The 15584-nt window shown below is 42.1% G+C and overlaps 1 protein-coding gene across 5 annotated transcripts in view; it reads right to left on the bottom strand.

Moving 5' to 3' along the window:
• The window catches only part of FRMD4A (FERM domain containing 4A), a 432053-nt gene that overhangs the window by 31641 nt on the left and 384828 nt on the right, over positions 1–15584 (bottom strand). For all 5 annotated transcript variants that reach the window (XM_083183113.1, XM_083183112.1, XM_083183111.1 and 2 more), the window contains exons 12-14: positions 8552–8628; positions 6578–6716; positions 3851–3992 (exon numbers count right to left, since the gene is read on the bottom strand). In XM_083183113.1, the coding sequence (XP_083039239.1) occupies positions 3851–3992; positions 6578–6716; positions 8552–8628 (358 nt within the window). The remainder of the gene's footprint in view (positions 1–3850; positions 3993–6577; positions 6717–8551; positions 8629–15584) is intronic.

The raw sequence follows: 15584 nt of genomic DNA, 5'->3' as shown, positions 1-15584 counted from the left end.
TGAGTGGAGACACAACATTGTTGAGATTATCTCCATGAGATGAGGAAAACATTACTTGTGATTTAATGTCATCAGTTTGTGAGGCTGATGTTTATTTTTGTACATTTAATAATTGCCTAATCAAAGAAACAGAATTCAACACTCAACACAAGGACAGTGCAGAATGTAGTTGAGTTATCATGTGTACAAAACACAGCAGCCTCTACACCATCCCCCCATGGCAGAGTCACAGACACTCTGGGCAGTATTCAATGAGAAAGTTCTCCGTGCATGGAGAGCGTTTTATTTCGCTCTCCATGCACTCTCCGTGTTTTTGCGGAGATTCTCCATGTTTGGAGATTCTCCGTCACGGCACTTTACCCACTATTCAATGTGGATGATGCTCGCCGCCACTCGAGGCGAGTCTTAACCCCTGCAGCGGACGAGCGTCCGCGGCAGGGAGCTTTCAGGGAGCCGGGGGACGGAAGCAGCCAGAGAGATTAAAGTCTCCCTGGCTGCTCCAGAGGAATGTGGTGGAGAGGGGGGCTCTCCGGGACCCAGGCAGCACAGGCTGCCCCCCCCTATAGCCAGCGGGGGACCCAGTATTCACTGCACCCGATCGTGCATATTAACAATCGGGTGCAGTGAATATATGAATATCTAATGAGCGGCTCGAGTGCTCCGGCGCCCCCTGCTGGCTGCACTGTGTAAAAAAAAAAAAAAAATTAAATTTTTTTTTTTTATTAAGTATATGTTCATGTGCTTATATGAATAAAAATAACATGCCCCTTCACAGAAAAAAAAACCTGATTTTTTTACACCAAAATTAAAAAAAACCCTTTTAGTTTAAAAGTTCACATTCCAGCTCCCCATCAAAAGATGGAGAATTGCTACACGGAGAGACACGGAGAAAATCACTTAGAAAGACGGAGAATATTTCACATTGAATAGGGTTGCTCGCTTTTGGAGAGCAAAATGCTCCGTCCAAGGCGAACAAAGCACAAATTCTCCACAAAACACGGAGAACTTTTCTCATTGAATACTGCCCAAAGTGGTCAGAAATCTCAGGTGTTCAGTGAATAATTTTCCTATTTCTATCCTTCACAAGAAGAGGGGGGGGGGGGGGGGGGGGGAGAGTTTACATTATTTGCTATGTAAAAGGGGCATTATCAGTGCTCGGAAAGTGATATAATGGTGAAATATAAAGTACTAGCCAATCAGCTTCTACCTTACATTTTACAAGCTACATTTGAAAAATGACAGGAGCGGATTGGTAAATGCTTTATTTCTCTCCAATTTAATCACTCTCCATGCTTGAAGTCACATAATATTTATTGCAGAATTGTCTAATAACTGGTGCTTTCACATGTCCCACTGCCAAGACAGAATTGTCTTGAGAAATCTGAGACACAAGAGAATCTAAACCGAATAGTGAACAAATCAAATACACTGTAATTGAAATACCTGGTGTGGCAGGTACATAAAGCAAGATCAATTTCTAACACAATACGGTAGCATAAAAAATACATTCAAATAACAGGTGTGAACTTACAGTAACTTAAAAAAAAGTGCCCTTAAATAGGGATCCAAGCTGAAAAAATAACCCTGAAGTAGACATGATAGGATATTCCAACAAACCAGACCAGACAATAAACTCTCTCATTCTGGGGACCCAAGGGAGCTCATCACAGGATGCACACGCGCTCACATCTATCTCAATGAGTTCTCCTCACTGACAGAGATGCATACTCTCCATTTCCAATTACAAGCATTAAAAGGAGAAAATTGAACATATTCCCTGGGGACTTCCATTGGTTTCTGTCTGAGCAGATAGGGGGACAGTCTGGTACACAGCGCCACTGGTCAAATAACTGTATTTAAATCTCAGATTGTTTAACTAGAATTAGAACTGCTTCAGAACTTTTAACAGTGGCTATAAGACTATATATAAAATTTTATAAAGTGTCTAGTGTGAAAGATGCTATATTGTGAAAAAGCAAACACTTTATAACTTCAAAATAATAATAATATAGTGATATTTTAAAATATATGTCACAATAAATGGATAAAACCAGGCATAGTACTACTGTATTTACAACAAACTACACAAACTCCGGTTATTGTTAGGTTACTGGGCAATCTGGATGCAACACGTCTTTCACACGTGTATAGCAGGAAGGGAAACATCTGTGTTACATACAAATGTCCGAGTTGACAGATATATGCACAAGTCATTTCTGACAGAAAATTCCTATTTATACAATTGTATCACAGATTTCAGCTTGATGGTGGCAAAGAATATATGTGTATTTACAATGGCAATGCCCTTTATAACAATAGGTGGAAATGTCTAGTGTACCAGATAAATGGCAACAGACTTTCAAAACAAAGAACTCTACACCCTTGATTTCTATATAAAGGTTTAGACTACAGAGAAAAAAAATCCACGTAACAGAAAACACCATTAAATACTAGACACCTGCAGCTTTCAACTCTCCACAGATATTTACCCTAGATCAGGGGTGGGCCACATGCGACCCGCGAACAGCTCCTCACTGGCCCTCCGCTGCTGTATGCGTGTCCAATGGCGACTGTGTGCGCGCACAGCGTAGTCCTGTGTAGCTGACGCTCAGCCTGTTACAGCAGGCACCAGGGGAGGTCCGGCGCATGTGTGAAAGGCCGCAGGACTACGCCACATGCACAGCCGCCTAAGGACACATACAGCAGCACCGAGCTGCCCGCCCCCTGCAGCCGCAGCAGATGGGCGAGTCGCTGTGACTGCAATCAGTGCACAGATGTTTGGAATATCTAAAGAGGGGTAGGTGTGTGTCATTACTAATGGGGGCAGGTGTATGGAATAACTAAGGAGGAGCTGGTGTGAGGAAATGTGAGGGGCATGTGTGGCATTACTAATGGGGGCAGGTCTGTGGAATTTCTAATGTAAAGGGCAATTAAAAGGGTCCAACTATTGTGTTGCATGATGAGTGACCACACCCTCTATTTCTGGAGTGCAGCCCTCAAATATCTGCTGGAAGTATTAACTGGCCCCCAGCTGAAATAATTGTCCACCCCTGCCCTAGATGGTGGCCATCTAATGGACTTAATGTAGCAATTGTTTGAATTATCTTCAGCAAATACACATATATTATTTCCTGAGTCAGCACACTATTAGCAATAATCAGAGGTAACAAATTAGGGGGGTATTTTTCAAAGCTCGCAGAGATAAAATTGTGAGTTAACACACCAACCAATCAGCTTGTAACTTGTCAGTTTTCAAATATAGCTTGTACATTTTAAAGGCAGAAGCTGATTGGTTGGTATTTTATCCCTCCTTGTTTACATACATATGCCCTTGATAACAATTTATCTACATTGACATATTTTATCCCACTTTATTTTGATGTACTCTATAGTAAATGCAGAATTATGTGGAAGGAGGAGAATAAGTAAAGTACTTCCAATGTATACACTCTGCAACATTGTCCTGAACCTTTGATATACAACAATACAAGATTACACTGATGGATTGCAATCGAATCTCACACTTAAATTCCAGGTAACACACTGAAACAAATTAATAAAACAAACTATTTTAAATTACACAGACACAGATGCGATTGGTCTGTAATCTTGGCAAGTAAAATAAGGGCTCATGAACTTGATCTTCCCCAATGCTCATGAACAACTATAAAAACTTCTTAAGAACCAGTCAGCAGTACCATGAAGAACCAAAAGACTATATATTTATTAAATCATTGTAAAAAGGCTTTTGTCTGTGTCACAGTGGTAATGTAGAGTTCCCAGCCACAGAAGGACCACATGAGTACTCTCCAGCAGCTCCCAAGATAACAGCAAGCATTCACAGTCTTACCTGATGACAATAAGCTGCCACTGCTCCCACTGATGATTTTCCCTTTGCTTCCCATATTTGCAAGTTTTGAAGTCTTTAATGTTCCGGTCTCTGTTAAATCTATGGCGATCTCACTCAGACTTCTAGCAGCGTGTATTTTGGACTGTTGGTTTAGAAACAGAACAGCATTGTTGTATTTTCTCTCTTAAATGACTGCATTATAGATAACCTAAACAGCTCAAAGCAGACCGGTATCTTCAAAAGATCCAGACAAGAAAAATTAGTTTTCAGCAAAAATATTCCTCTTCAGTCGTACCAGTTACAGTAGACGGAGGACGTTAATAGAGATTGGAGTGATTTTAGACAGCCGATTGGACAGACAGATGATGTGGGTTCGTGAGATGACTTGCTAAAAAATGAGGAAGTACAGTAAATGTAAGATTTTACTGATTGATGTAGTTCTGACATTGCTTTGTCATTAGTTGTACACCCACATGCTGTCCATGTGATTGATTGCTCAATACTGGACTAATATTACATCTTTTTGACGCCTCTTCTCTTCACATACACTAGTTTCAAAGAAATGCCTGCAAGGGAAGCTCCGAACTTTGCAATTGAAAAAATGTAAAATCTTAGGTATACACATACAGTATACCTAAGATATTATTCACCAGCTCTTTTCACATGGTTTTTGGATTAGGGTTGTCTAACTAACTACACAAACAATATTATTCCTTATTATACAAGCTACAATATCTACTACAGGAAAACAGTTAAGACATAGGGACGTATTCAATGCGGCTGGCGAAGGGGTTAAATGGCAGAGATGGCCGAAAACAAGCGATCCTCGCCGCTAAACCCCCGCGACAGCCGCTCACCCTATTTTACGTTACAGGGGAATCCTCGCTGTCACATGACGGCAAGGATTCCCCCAAACAGCGAGGCTCGAGGCTAATGCAGGGAGCCCACTATATTTAGCCTTGAGACTCTCTGTTTTAGTGGCCGCAAACACTGTTTCCCCCTCGCTCAGTTTTTGCTGCGTGTGCAGTGGGTCAGTTGAAAACTAACCCTGCGAACTGTGACAGCAAGCAGTCAGCAGTGCTCACTGTCACAGCTCGCAAAAACCCCATAGGACACTATTGACATCCAAATAATGAGTGTAAAATGCAGTATAATCCATTACATACATTCTAGCCATCCAGATGTTATACCACCGCATGGTTCACCAGAAATGACAAAGTATGTCCTGCAGCAGAGACTAATAACTCTTACAAGAGTGTGTATAAGGGTACATTGTGGCCATTGTGATATGACACACCTACTGTAACAAGAGTGTCTCATCTTAGAAAAATCAAACGATTGCGGTCACCATCTTGTGACAGTGAAGACCTTGCATATGGCCAGATAGTAAAAATCTGATCATTCTGAGCCTCTATCTATAATCTAGAGCTAGAAGACATAGGGCCTGATTCAGATCTGAACTGACTGTGATTTTGCAGCGGCCAGCATTCAGTTAAGAGTGAAATCCCGCCTTGCGAATCACTGTGCACCCTGAGCGCTTGGATGAGTACAGCTACGCATTCATTCGCAGCCGTACAAAAATGAACAAAACCCATGGTAACAGGCTCAGCATCTTATGAATTTGACACTGGCCACAACTCATCGCAGGTGCTGTATAACCCAAGACTGACTCTGCGTTGCCATGGATAAAGGCATATCCAGCCTGGTGCGGACATCACACACACTCCCCTAATATACTCAGGCACGCCTAGCGATTTCCACGTCACTTGCACTAAACGACCGGTTTCCACCCCACACGTCAAATTCCTGTCAATCAGTCTGTGACATTTAGAAAATGCTGCAGGACTTCAATGCAGGAAGGCCTCGTACATGTGTACTGAGAACCATTTACGTGCACGGTGTACCGATAATCGCCCGCTGTGCAAATTCACAGCCATCCGTTCAGCTCTGAATCAGGCCAATAGCATGCCTCCCAGCTGTCCCCGCATGTCAGCCGTGAATAGAGACTGTGTGCATGCGCACAGCCTCTATTCATGCCCTTACAGTGTCAAAACTGGGGGGCATGGCCTCACGGGACTGTCGCGAGCATAGACTACGCCTCCAAAATTTTAGGTCGCACCAGCGTCTCTCCTCCCTCCACAAAGTTGGGAGGTATGCAATAGATATAAAAGCATGTGCTTACATTTCATTCCAATTCCTGTGAAATAAAGATGAGGCCACTTTGTTCCTGTGCCTGGAAATGCCTAACATAAGCAGCTTAAGTGGCATCTTCACATAACTGAAATAGTTTTGCTGTGAATGGCAGCTATAGCAGCCAGCATTTTCGTTTTGTTATGAGAAAATACATATAGGTCATGCTGAACGAATGTACGGACGGGGTTTTTATATGCTGAATAGCATTTGGTTTACATCATGTTATTGACGGCTCTGCTTGTGTCAAATAATAATAATAATAATAATAATAATCTGGTCTATTAAAATAATGACTGGTAAAATAGACATGCCATTAAGCTGGACAGATTACTTCAGAAATAGGGTCCTCTAGAGTCCAGCATATGAAAGGAAACAGGTAAAGAATGCATGACTGGGCTAACCCATTGGAATTATACTGATTGAATATTAATGGGTTGTCCGACAGAAGATTGATGTAAATTTGACCTTTTTACTTTGCCACGGTGGGCACCGTAAAACCCTAATCAGCTTTATTATAAACCATAAGTGGCTTACCTTACTTTGCTTCCTATCCAGATAGAACTGATGTTGGCTAATGGCCATAGCCCAGATGGACTTTATGAGAGCAGCACATGCGTACCATGTGTGCACAGCAATCCCGCCATGCCCAAATGTCCTCCTGGTAACAGATGCCCTGCACATAGAGAAATGAGCTGTGATTTCCCCTGGACACATCAGAAAGACATGAGAGCAGGAAGTATAAATCAGTTTACAACAGTGCTGAACAGAAACAGCTTACATCCTGCCTAGTCCATGACAGGCTAATAATCAAATGGCCACTAGCTGACGTTAACCCACGTATGGCTGCGGAGAAATTAGTAACATCACTTTCATCACAATCTGAAGGAATACTCTTTACTAGCCACAAAACACTAGAAACGTTTGCTGGGGTCAGAATGCTTACTTTTGAAGACAGCCTTTAAAATTATACAGAAGGTAGAACATCTGTACTATGCATAATCTGCTGTGACCGAACAAGCTGAGAAAATGCAATGTCTCACACCAGACTACAGGGAGACAGAAATGTTAACCTGGATCTAGGGCTGCAAGTACTACTATATACACCACAGAGGGGGGCGAACTGCACTGCCAGTTGTATCGGAACTATAAGACCCAGCACGCCCTGGCAGCATCACCAAGCACAAGAATGTGCTAATGAGTAAAAAAGCAATGATTACAGTCATAGACAGCTGCCATTATATCAGTCTAATATTACTTGAGCTAACAGACATGCCATGAGCATGACTTTCTCATTAATTGTCCTAATTGTACACATTCACTAATGGCTGCCTAACATTATGTAGCTGCAACACGTTGCTGTGAACATCACATTAGGCATGACCGGGTTTAACCCTTCCAGCAAGAGAGGAGAGTGCACAGAAATCATAAAGGCGCTAGCCTCAGGAAGAATGAATCCAGGTGCAATACTTATTTACAGAGAAAACACTGCGAGCCTTCCTGGAACCAAACACCATACAGCCATCACATCTTATACTAATAAGCAGGAACATGAGATGGTGTAGTTACAGCTTAATGCAAGTTTTAGGACCTGAAAAGACTGTTTTCTTAGTATTTGTAAAGTGTCCATTTAGCACCATCCTAACTGGCAAAAACACTAGAACCATGCATGATTTACTAAAAGCAGCACCAAGTAACACCACAACAAAACATCTGATCCTTTTGGATGCAAAATGTGTAATACTAAGGGGGGTGGGAGGCACTTATGAAAAGCTCAGGGAGAGAAAGTACCATCCAATCAGCTTATGCCATACATTTTACATGATGTGTTTTAAAAATAACAGGAATTCATTGGTTGGTACTTTATCTCTCGCCAATGTTTGATAAATCCCCCCATAAGGTAACTACCGGTAGTTTTAAAAGCTAAACATTATTAAAAAGGTCTTCGATTCATTATATAAATCTAATAGACCTAGAAAGAAAACATTCCCAAGTTAATATACTTTTTTTGGTATCAAATATATAATACACAATATTTCACCTCCCAGTCTCTGTCATTTACCACAGTAACACTGCGCTATGATACTTTGCAGCACAATAATCAGTGTGACTGTTGTCATAAAATCAGTGTTGTATAAAGCGGACAGCTGTTTAGAGCCATGGAAGCTGGGAGGAGGGGGGGGGGCGAGTGAGTATGAATTAACTTTTACTGGAGGAGAGTTACTGTACAAGGGCGGCAGAGTATGTGCTAGGTTGCTAAAGTCCAAAGGATAGGGTGCTGCCACTGTGTGTGCGCTATAGCAAACTATGCAATGTAATCCTTTACATACACATTCCTACAACAAGCCCAGTCTGCTATGGAGGCATTATCCCAAGAAGCGCACAATAGGAACACTCTGCTATTACCACTCTGTCACATATCCATCTGCCTCTGCCTTGTCAGCACAGCTAAAAACACACAACCTGCATTGCTTTACAAAGAGAACAAAGGATATAGATCCTGCAACTTACCTGCGAGGATCATGGACTTCTACGGAGAACTTCTTTTCTCTGAAGTAAAGATTTTCCAATTGTCTCCATTGAAATATCTAGATAAGAGCACAGCTGGAATCAGTCACCATCTTAAACACCAGGATCACAATTAAAACTATCCCAAAAGCAACAGCGTTTCCAGAACTTCCAGAGCTGACCGTAGCAATGTAGTCTGCCTCTTGAATGAAAAGAATAGCAGAGCACAGTGTGTTAGCTGTCCGATTCTTTTGTTTTATCTATCGCTCGCAGATTATTTATCCCCTACAAGCATCCAGCAGACTGTCTGTGAGTGAGGGAAGAAACAATGATCCCAGGAGCAAGCAGTAGTCCTCAGTGCCTGCAGCTTCCTCCATGCATATTGCTGGAATGGTAAGAAGGAATTCCTATTCCCCTGCCTCCCATTGGAACAGCCACTTCCTGCCCACTAATGTGTAAGTCCATGACAAGCACTGCTGCTTGAAACAGCTTCTAAAAAACCCCAGGAGAGGGCGGGGGTTGAGGGCTGACCTTAATTCAAGGCAAGGCAACATGGGATAACAATGTGAGCTTGTAAAAGACACTTTCTCAGTATTCAGTGAGTGCAGCTTCCCTAAAGGCATCTTGTAGGTGCTACCAAGCCAGCGGAGAACATTTACCCCACTAGCACCAAGGGGTAAAGGTTTACAGGTGGTAGGTTAGAGTGACACTGGTTTTGTTTATATGTGCAGCTATGTGGAACTTTAACGCCCATATATTTTAAGATGCCTGATTATTATGTTTTGTGTACATTGTGACACATGGTTTAAAAGCAATTGTGGATAACTATAAAATGCATGATAAGCTGAAAGGCTGTGGGATGACAAGTTCTGAGAATTACTTTGTCTATACTTCCTAAGGTATTAACAAATGTTCACAGACTAAAGACCTGAATACATTTCTTTGTTTTCTTTTTAATTCATTAGAATGTCACTATCTGCGTATATGAGAACACAAAAAGCGGGTAAGTATGAAACTCCATAAAAGCAAACTTCAATACAATGGTATATATACATTGTATTCATGGTTCCAAAACACTGTGCCTACGCACCATGGGGTGCCACGGGGCCCTTGCAGGGGTGCCCCAGGTTGGTATTGCAGGATCAAATCAAATTATGTATGGTGAAAGTGATCGGCAAAACTGATGCTGTATTGTGTGTACAGGAAATAAAATGGCTATTTTTGCCTACATTCTATGCAGAATTGAACACCTATCTCTAGTTCCAGCACCCCTAGCTGTATGCTTGTTTTCATAGCAATCATTATAAGTGTGTACTTGCATCAGGACTGTGGGGCCCATTCTAACAAAGTGTTGTGTGTGTGGCCATGGGCCTGAGTCAGGGTGCACACAGTTCATTTGCAGCTGGGATTACTCATGGAGTTTCAAGTACGATAATGTGCAAATGACAGTTCATCTTGTGTACTTCTGCACACACTGTGTATATTTATTATTTAGTTTCTTATACAGCCCACACATATTCCGCAGCGCTGTACAGAGAATATTTGAACAGTCACATCAGTCCCTGCCCCAGTGGAGCTTACAATCTATATTCCCTACCACATGTACATGCACACACATTCATTCTAGGGTTAACTTGTTGGGAGCCAATTAACCTACAGATATATTTTTGGTTTGTGGGAGGAAACTGGAGTACCCGGAGTAAACCCACGCAAGCACAGGGAGAATATACAAACTCCGCACAGTTAGGGCCATTGTGGGAATTGAACCCATGACCTCAGTGTTGTGAGTCAGTAATGTTAACCATTACACCACCCGTACTGCCCATATCTGAGCAATACTCAATCTATATCTTCACCATCGTCACACCACCAGATGCAACATTTATTCCACTAGCTGCGCCAGCCTGGCGCAGAGCCTCTCTTGTAACTGTGGCAGTGGTGTAGTGATTACAGCTGCATGAAGATGCACACATGCATACCTCCCAACTTCTGTGTTGGTGAAATAGGGACACTCGCGCCCGAAAAGGGGGTGGGGCGTATGCAAATGAGGTCGCGGCTTATGCTTATTAGTCGCAACCTCATTTTCATACGAGAATAGACGCTGTGCGCATGTGCACAGCGTCTATTCTATTAGATTGGGGGGTCTCCCAACTGCCACCCCCGCAGCGGGAGAATGCCTGCCACGGGTGGGACAGCGGGACAGGACCCGAAAATTGGGACTGTCCCGCTGTAATCGTGACAGTTGGGAGGTATGCACATGCGATGTTTGCTGAGCAGTATTTTGCCTATGCTGATAGGCAAAACACTGCAATTTAAACAAAGTCTATCTCTGTGAGCGATGGCAATGCGCAGTGTAGGGTGTACACACGGGAAGCGGTCATCTATTAGAATGAACTTAGGTCTACAGTCATTAGGTCGACCCCACTAGGTCGACTGGCAGGAAGGTCGACCTGACTTAAGGTCGAATTTGCATAAAGGTCGACATGAGGAAGGTAGACTGGTCATAAGGTCGACATGGGTTTTTCACTGTTTTTTTGAGCCGACATGTGCCGACAGGCGGTATTTCATGCCCTACCATCCACTAGGGCGTGGTGGGAGAATAAAATAGTGTGCCGAGCGCAGCGAGGCACCGTGCCCGAAGCATTGCGAGCGAAGCGAGCGATGCGAGGGTCCGATTCTCATTGCCAACTGTGTCCATGTCGACTGTGTCGACATTCGGATAAAAAAAACAGTGAAAAACCCATGTCGACCTTATGACCAGTCGACCTTCCTCATGTCGACCTTTATGCAAATTCAACCTTAAGTCATGTCGACCTTGGCCCATGTCGACCTTAAGTCAGGTCGACCTTCCTGCCAGTCGACCTAGTGGGGTCGATCTAAAGACTGTAGACCTAAGTTCATTCTGACAGATGTACCGCTTCCGTACACACGGAACGATCCATGCTTCATTTCTAAGCAATCAGATTGCTTAGAAATAGGGCTTAAATCGCTTTTTAAATATATACTTTAATTTGGTATTCTTTAACCAACCAAGAATTGACAGTTTAACTTATAAACAAACACAATATTATGCCTCATTAAAAGTTTTTTTGAAACGTCTGAATTATTTTACTACATATTTCTATTCATGTCATTGAATAATGGAGACTAATGCAAGATATACTCATAAACAGACACACTGTGTTACCTCTAAAGGGGCCCACACATGGGACGAGACTGCTGAGCGATCTTAGCTATGTAGATCGCTCAGATTGCTCAGCAAGATCCCTCAGCACACAGCGCTGCACAGTGCTGTCTGCTGAGCGATCTGTCAGGGCCAGTGTTCTCTGGTGATTAAGTAGATTTATCCAGCATGCTGGATATTATTGCCAGGCATTAGCGATGAATATCGCTATGGTCCCTACACACAGAGCGATGTACTGGCATATTCTAAACAATCTAGTGAGATCTCTTAGAAAATGCCCTGAATTTGCCCCGTGTGTAGGCCCCATAACACAGAAGTTGTTACTCTGGTAAATATCTATCTCTTCCTGTTATTATATCAACAGTAGATTCACTGGACAGAGGCCAAATAGCAGTCCACTTCCTGTTTAGTCAACAAGATTAATGCATAAAATGAAAAGGCCCAAATAGAATGACTGAAACAAGAGGAGATACATTTACCAAATCCACAATGGTCCATGTTTACTAAGCAGATCTATGGTAGGACCATTACCTCTACTAAGCAGGAAATATACTGTAGTGCAGTGCAGCACAAGCTTGTAACAAGATGACCTAATCTACACTATTTGCATTTTGCTGCCGAAATCACTAGGATCTAGCACTGCACATACAGTATAGGGAGAAATTGAGTACCCCCCTCCCAGATTTTACTTTGTATAAATCATTGTCTCCATGACTGAGATGATTCTGTGTGTTGTCCTGAAAAAGATTGTAAATCATACTTCACTACTCTACTGAATCCCGCGGGGGACTCCATTCAGCCCTAGAAGAGCTAACGGGATGCTAACTTGCCATCTGGTGGAAGGGTCGGAGTCTATTGATGCTATTCTATGCTAATTGTATCATCCTCAACCCTTCTTTATGCAAATTTGGGTCAACTGCAGCATTTTCCCTGCCCCACCACCATCACCTCCCACCTGATTCTCCTCTCCACGCATCTCCACCAAAGGAAAGATTTGAAGTAGGTAAGTATGTTGAAAAATATGGCTTAAATGTCACCTATCTGTCTGCTATGCTCTTAATAAAATGCTATTCTATCAACTAGACCAGTGGTTCCCAAACTGTGTGCCTAGGCACCCTGGGGTGCCTCAGGACACTTGCAGGGGTGCCTTGGGTTGGTGGACCAAGATCAATTCATATTATTTATTGTCAATAAACCAGGCAAAACCAGTGCTTGTGGCTGCCAAACATAATATATGTGGACAAACAGAAGCAAATCCTGTCCCTCACCAGATAACTGTGACATATAACCACAATGCACTTAATTTAATATTTTTTTCTGAATTTCTCGATAAGAAGCATTTGGCCTAGGGGTGCCTTGAAAATATTTTGATGCTCTAGGGTGCCGTGATTCAAAAAAGTTTGGGAACCACCGAACTAGACTAGTGATTGCTGTCCTTAAAAGTATATATATTCAGTAGCCTGATTTCAATCTTCAGAGAACCTCCCCCTACAGTTCCTAAATATAGCCATGATATGGCACTCAGTCAACATGGCAGTGCTTCAGATTGTATACTGTTTAAACAACAAAACTGTTGCCTTCTGTGTAAGTGTAGATGAAACATTTACTTTACAGTGTTAAAGTGTTTCAGATTGTACTCTTGTCTGTATGAAACTGGTGCTGTGCTACACTGCAATTCTGGGAAAGCATGACAAAGGCAGAGTGACTATTAGTATTCTGGAAGAGATTCAAAATTCCTCCAATCTCTAGATCAGCAGAACAACTTGAAAATAAGCATGAACATAGACTTAATGTTCTCAAAATGCCACATAGCTGACAACACAAAGAACTGTGCGTGTGCCCTCTTGCCAGTGTGCCTTTCCTTTTGAAAATATGGTTTACATTGTGGAACATTTTTACACTGGGCATACTTTGTAGTGTGAAACTTTTAAAACTCTTGTAGTGTCCACGTTTCTTCCAACCTGAATTGTAGTTATATCTACAGTAATATGTCTTCCTAAATGCATAATGAAGAGAAAAATCACATACCACTTATACTACTTTCAGACCGCAAATGCCCTGTCGCACACGGGATTAGGACACGGGTCCCATCCCCAGAGCAACACGGCATATGCGGTCTAAAAGTTCAGGCACCGACATGGCATATTGCCAAGTCGGTGACGTCACATGGGGCGGAGCTGGGCGGTGGCGCGTCATCAGGGGCTTGGGAGGAGGCAGTACTTGGAGCTGACAGTGCTGCCTCCTCCATACTGTGAACGGGACACGGGTCACTCGACCCAGGCACCCGTTCACACTGCACTTGACACGGGTTATAGCCGTGTTCAACCCTGGTCAATACCAGGGTTGAACACACGTGTTGCTCGACCCGTGGTGGCCTTTTCAGACCGCACCTTGACCCGTGTTGGGGCCGCAAGAACACGGCAATAACCCAGGTCTAGAGTGCGGTCTGAAAGCGGTATTAACTTTCCTTAGGATGGACATTAATCATGCCATAATTAGATCACTTCACAAACTTCTAAATTCAAGAGAATAATATCTACAAAGAATTTTATTGCTAAGCAGTTATTTTTGTTAATTTGTATCCAATGTCCGCAGAAGTAAAAAGGTTTGTTTACCCTACTCCAAATGTGTGCATGTAGATTTTAACATGTGCCCCCGTGATTTTAAGCAGCCATATTAGGGATGTTGGAATTTGCATAGTATGGCTGCCAGTGCTATCTGGATGGAAGATAGGCAGTAAATCGATATTCGAAAGGTCAACACCAGATGATTGACAGTCATGGAGCCTATACTGTATGCCAATCACATCATTACACACATTCATATGTGGTGTATTGTCAGTGTTATTAGGCCTCCTATTTGTCTTGCCATATACAGAAACACATGTCATATAATAAACAAATATAGAGTTCTGTATATAATAAATTCATAGATATTGCACTTGTATATAAGTAGAATAGAATAGAAGCAGAATACATATATTACCCATATGATAAAGTAATGTATGAGGTAGGGAATAAGAGAACAACACATTACGATTGATGTAAATGTTCAACTACACTCTGTAAAGCGCTGCGGAATATGTATGCGCTATACAAGATCTGTTAATAAATAGTAATAAATGACCACCCATTAGCTTCTTATATACGGTACATTACAATCCAGCAAGAGCAAAGCATAGATGCTGGGATAAGAGACTGTTGAGTCTGACTCACAGACATGAGCATGCTGGGGTGACGCGGCTGCTGCAACTAAGACCAACTTTTCCAGCAGCAGATTACTTCTTGACATCCTATATACTTTATATTCAGCAGTGCTCAGGGAGTAGTTACATATAAACATTTAACACTCATGTCTCAGCCTACAATGCACTATACATAAGGATAACAAAACAAATGCAACATACACACCTAATAATCAGGTATGCTGGGTAAATAAATGGCAGTGAATATTACAGGTTGTGAGGATGAATGTACAAAATAATTTATATTTAATATACATTTATTTATATATAAATTTATTATAAATTTATTATTGCTTACAGATTCTTACAGAGAAAATACATTCATGTCAGTAAGAACATTTTGTATTCTACCAAAGCAAAAGAAATGTCACGGCCATTGTTTAAATTCCAACCTGATGGTTGTTTTTTTTTATGGGCTTTTTATTTCCTGGTGGCCCAGCCTTCCGTTATTCTCCAGACATTAATCACCCAGTTCCTGGCCCACATAGACCTGTGCTATAAATGATCTCAGCCCTCTGCTTATTAAGTTCTAACCAAAATCATGCAAATGTCTCCAAATAATAATGAAAGAAGGACAAACCTAATCTCTTTCCGGTGAGCTGTTGACA

Source organism: Crinia signifera, chromosome 4 (genome assembly GCF_055691185.1).
Source record: "Crinia signifera chromosome 4, ASM5569118v1, whole genome shotgun sequence".
Classification (NCBI taxonomy): domain Eukaryota; kingdom Metazoa; phylum Chordata; class Amphibia; order Anura; family Myobatrachidae; genus Crinia; species Crinia signifera.
The sequence above is the reverse complement of the archived record's forward strand: the minus strand, read 5'-3'. Positions and strand labels throughout refer to the sequence as shown.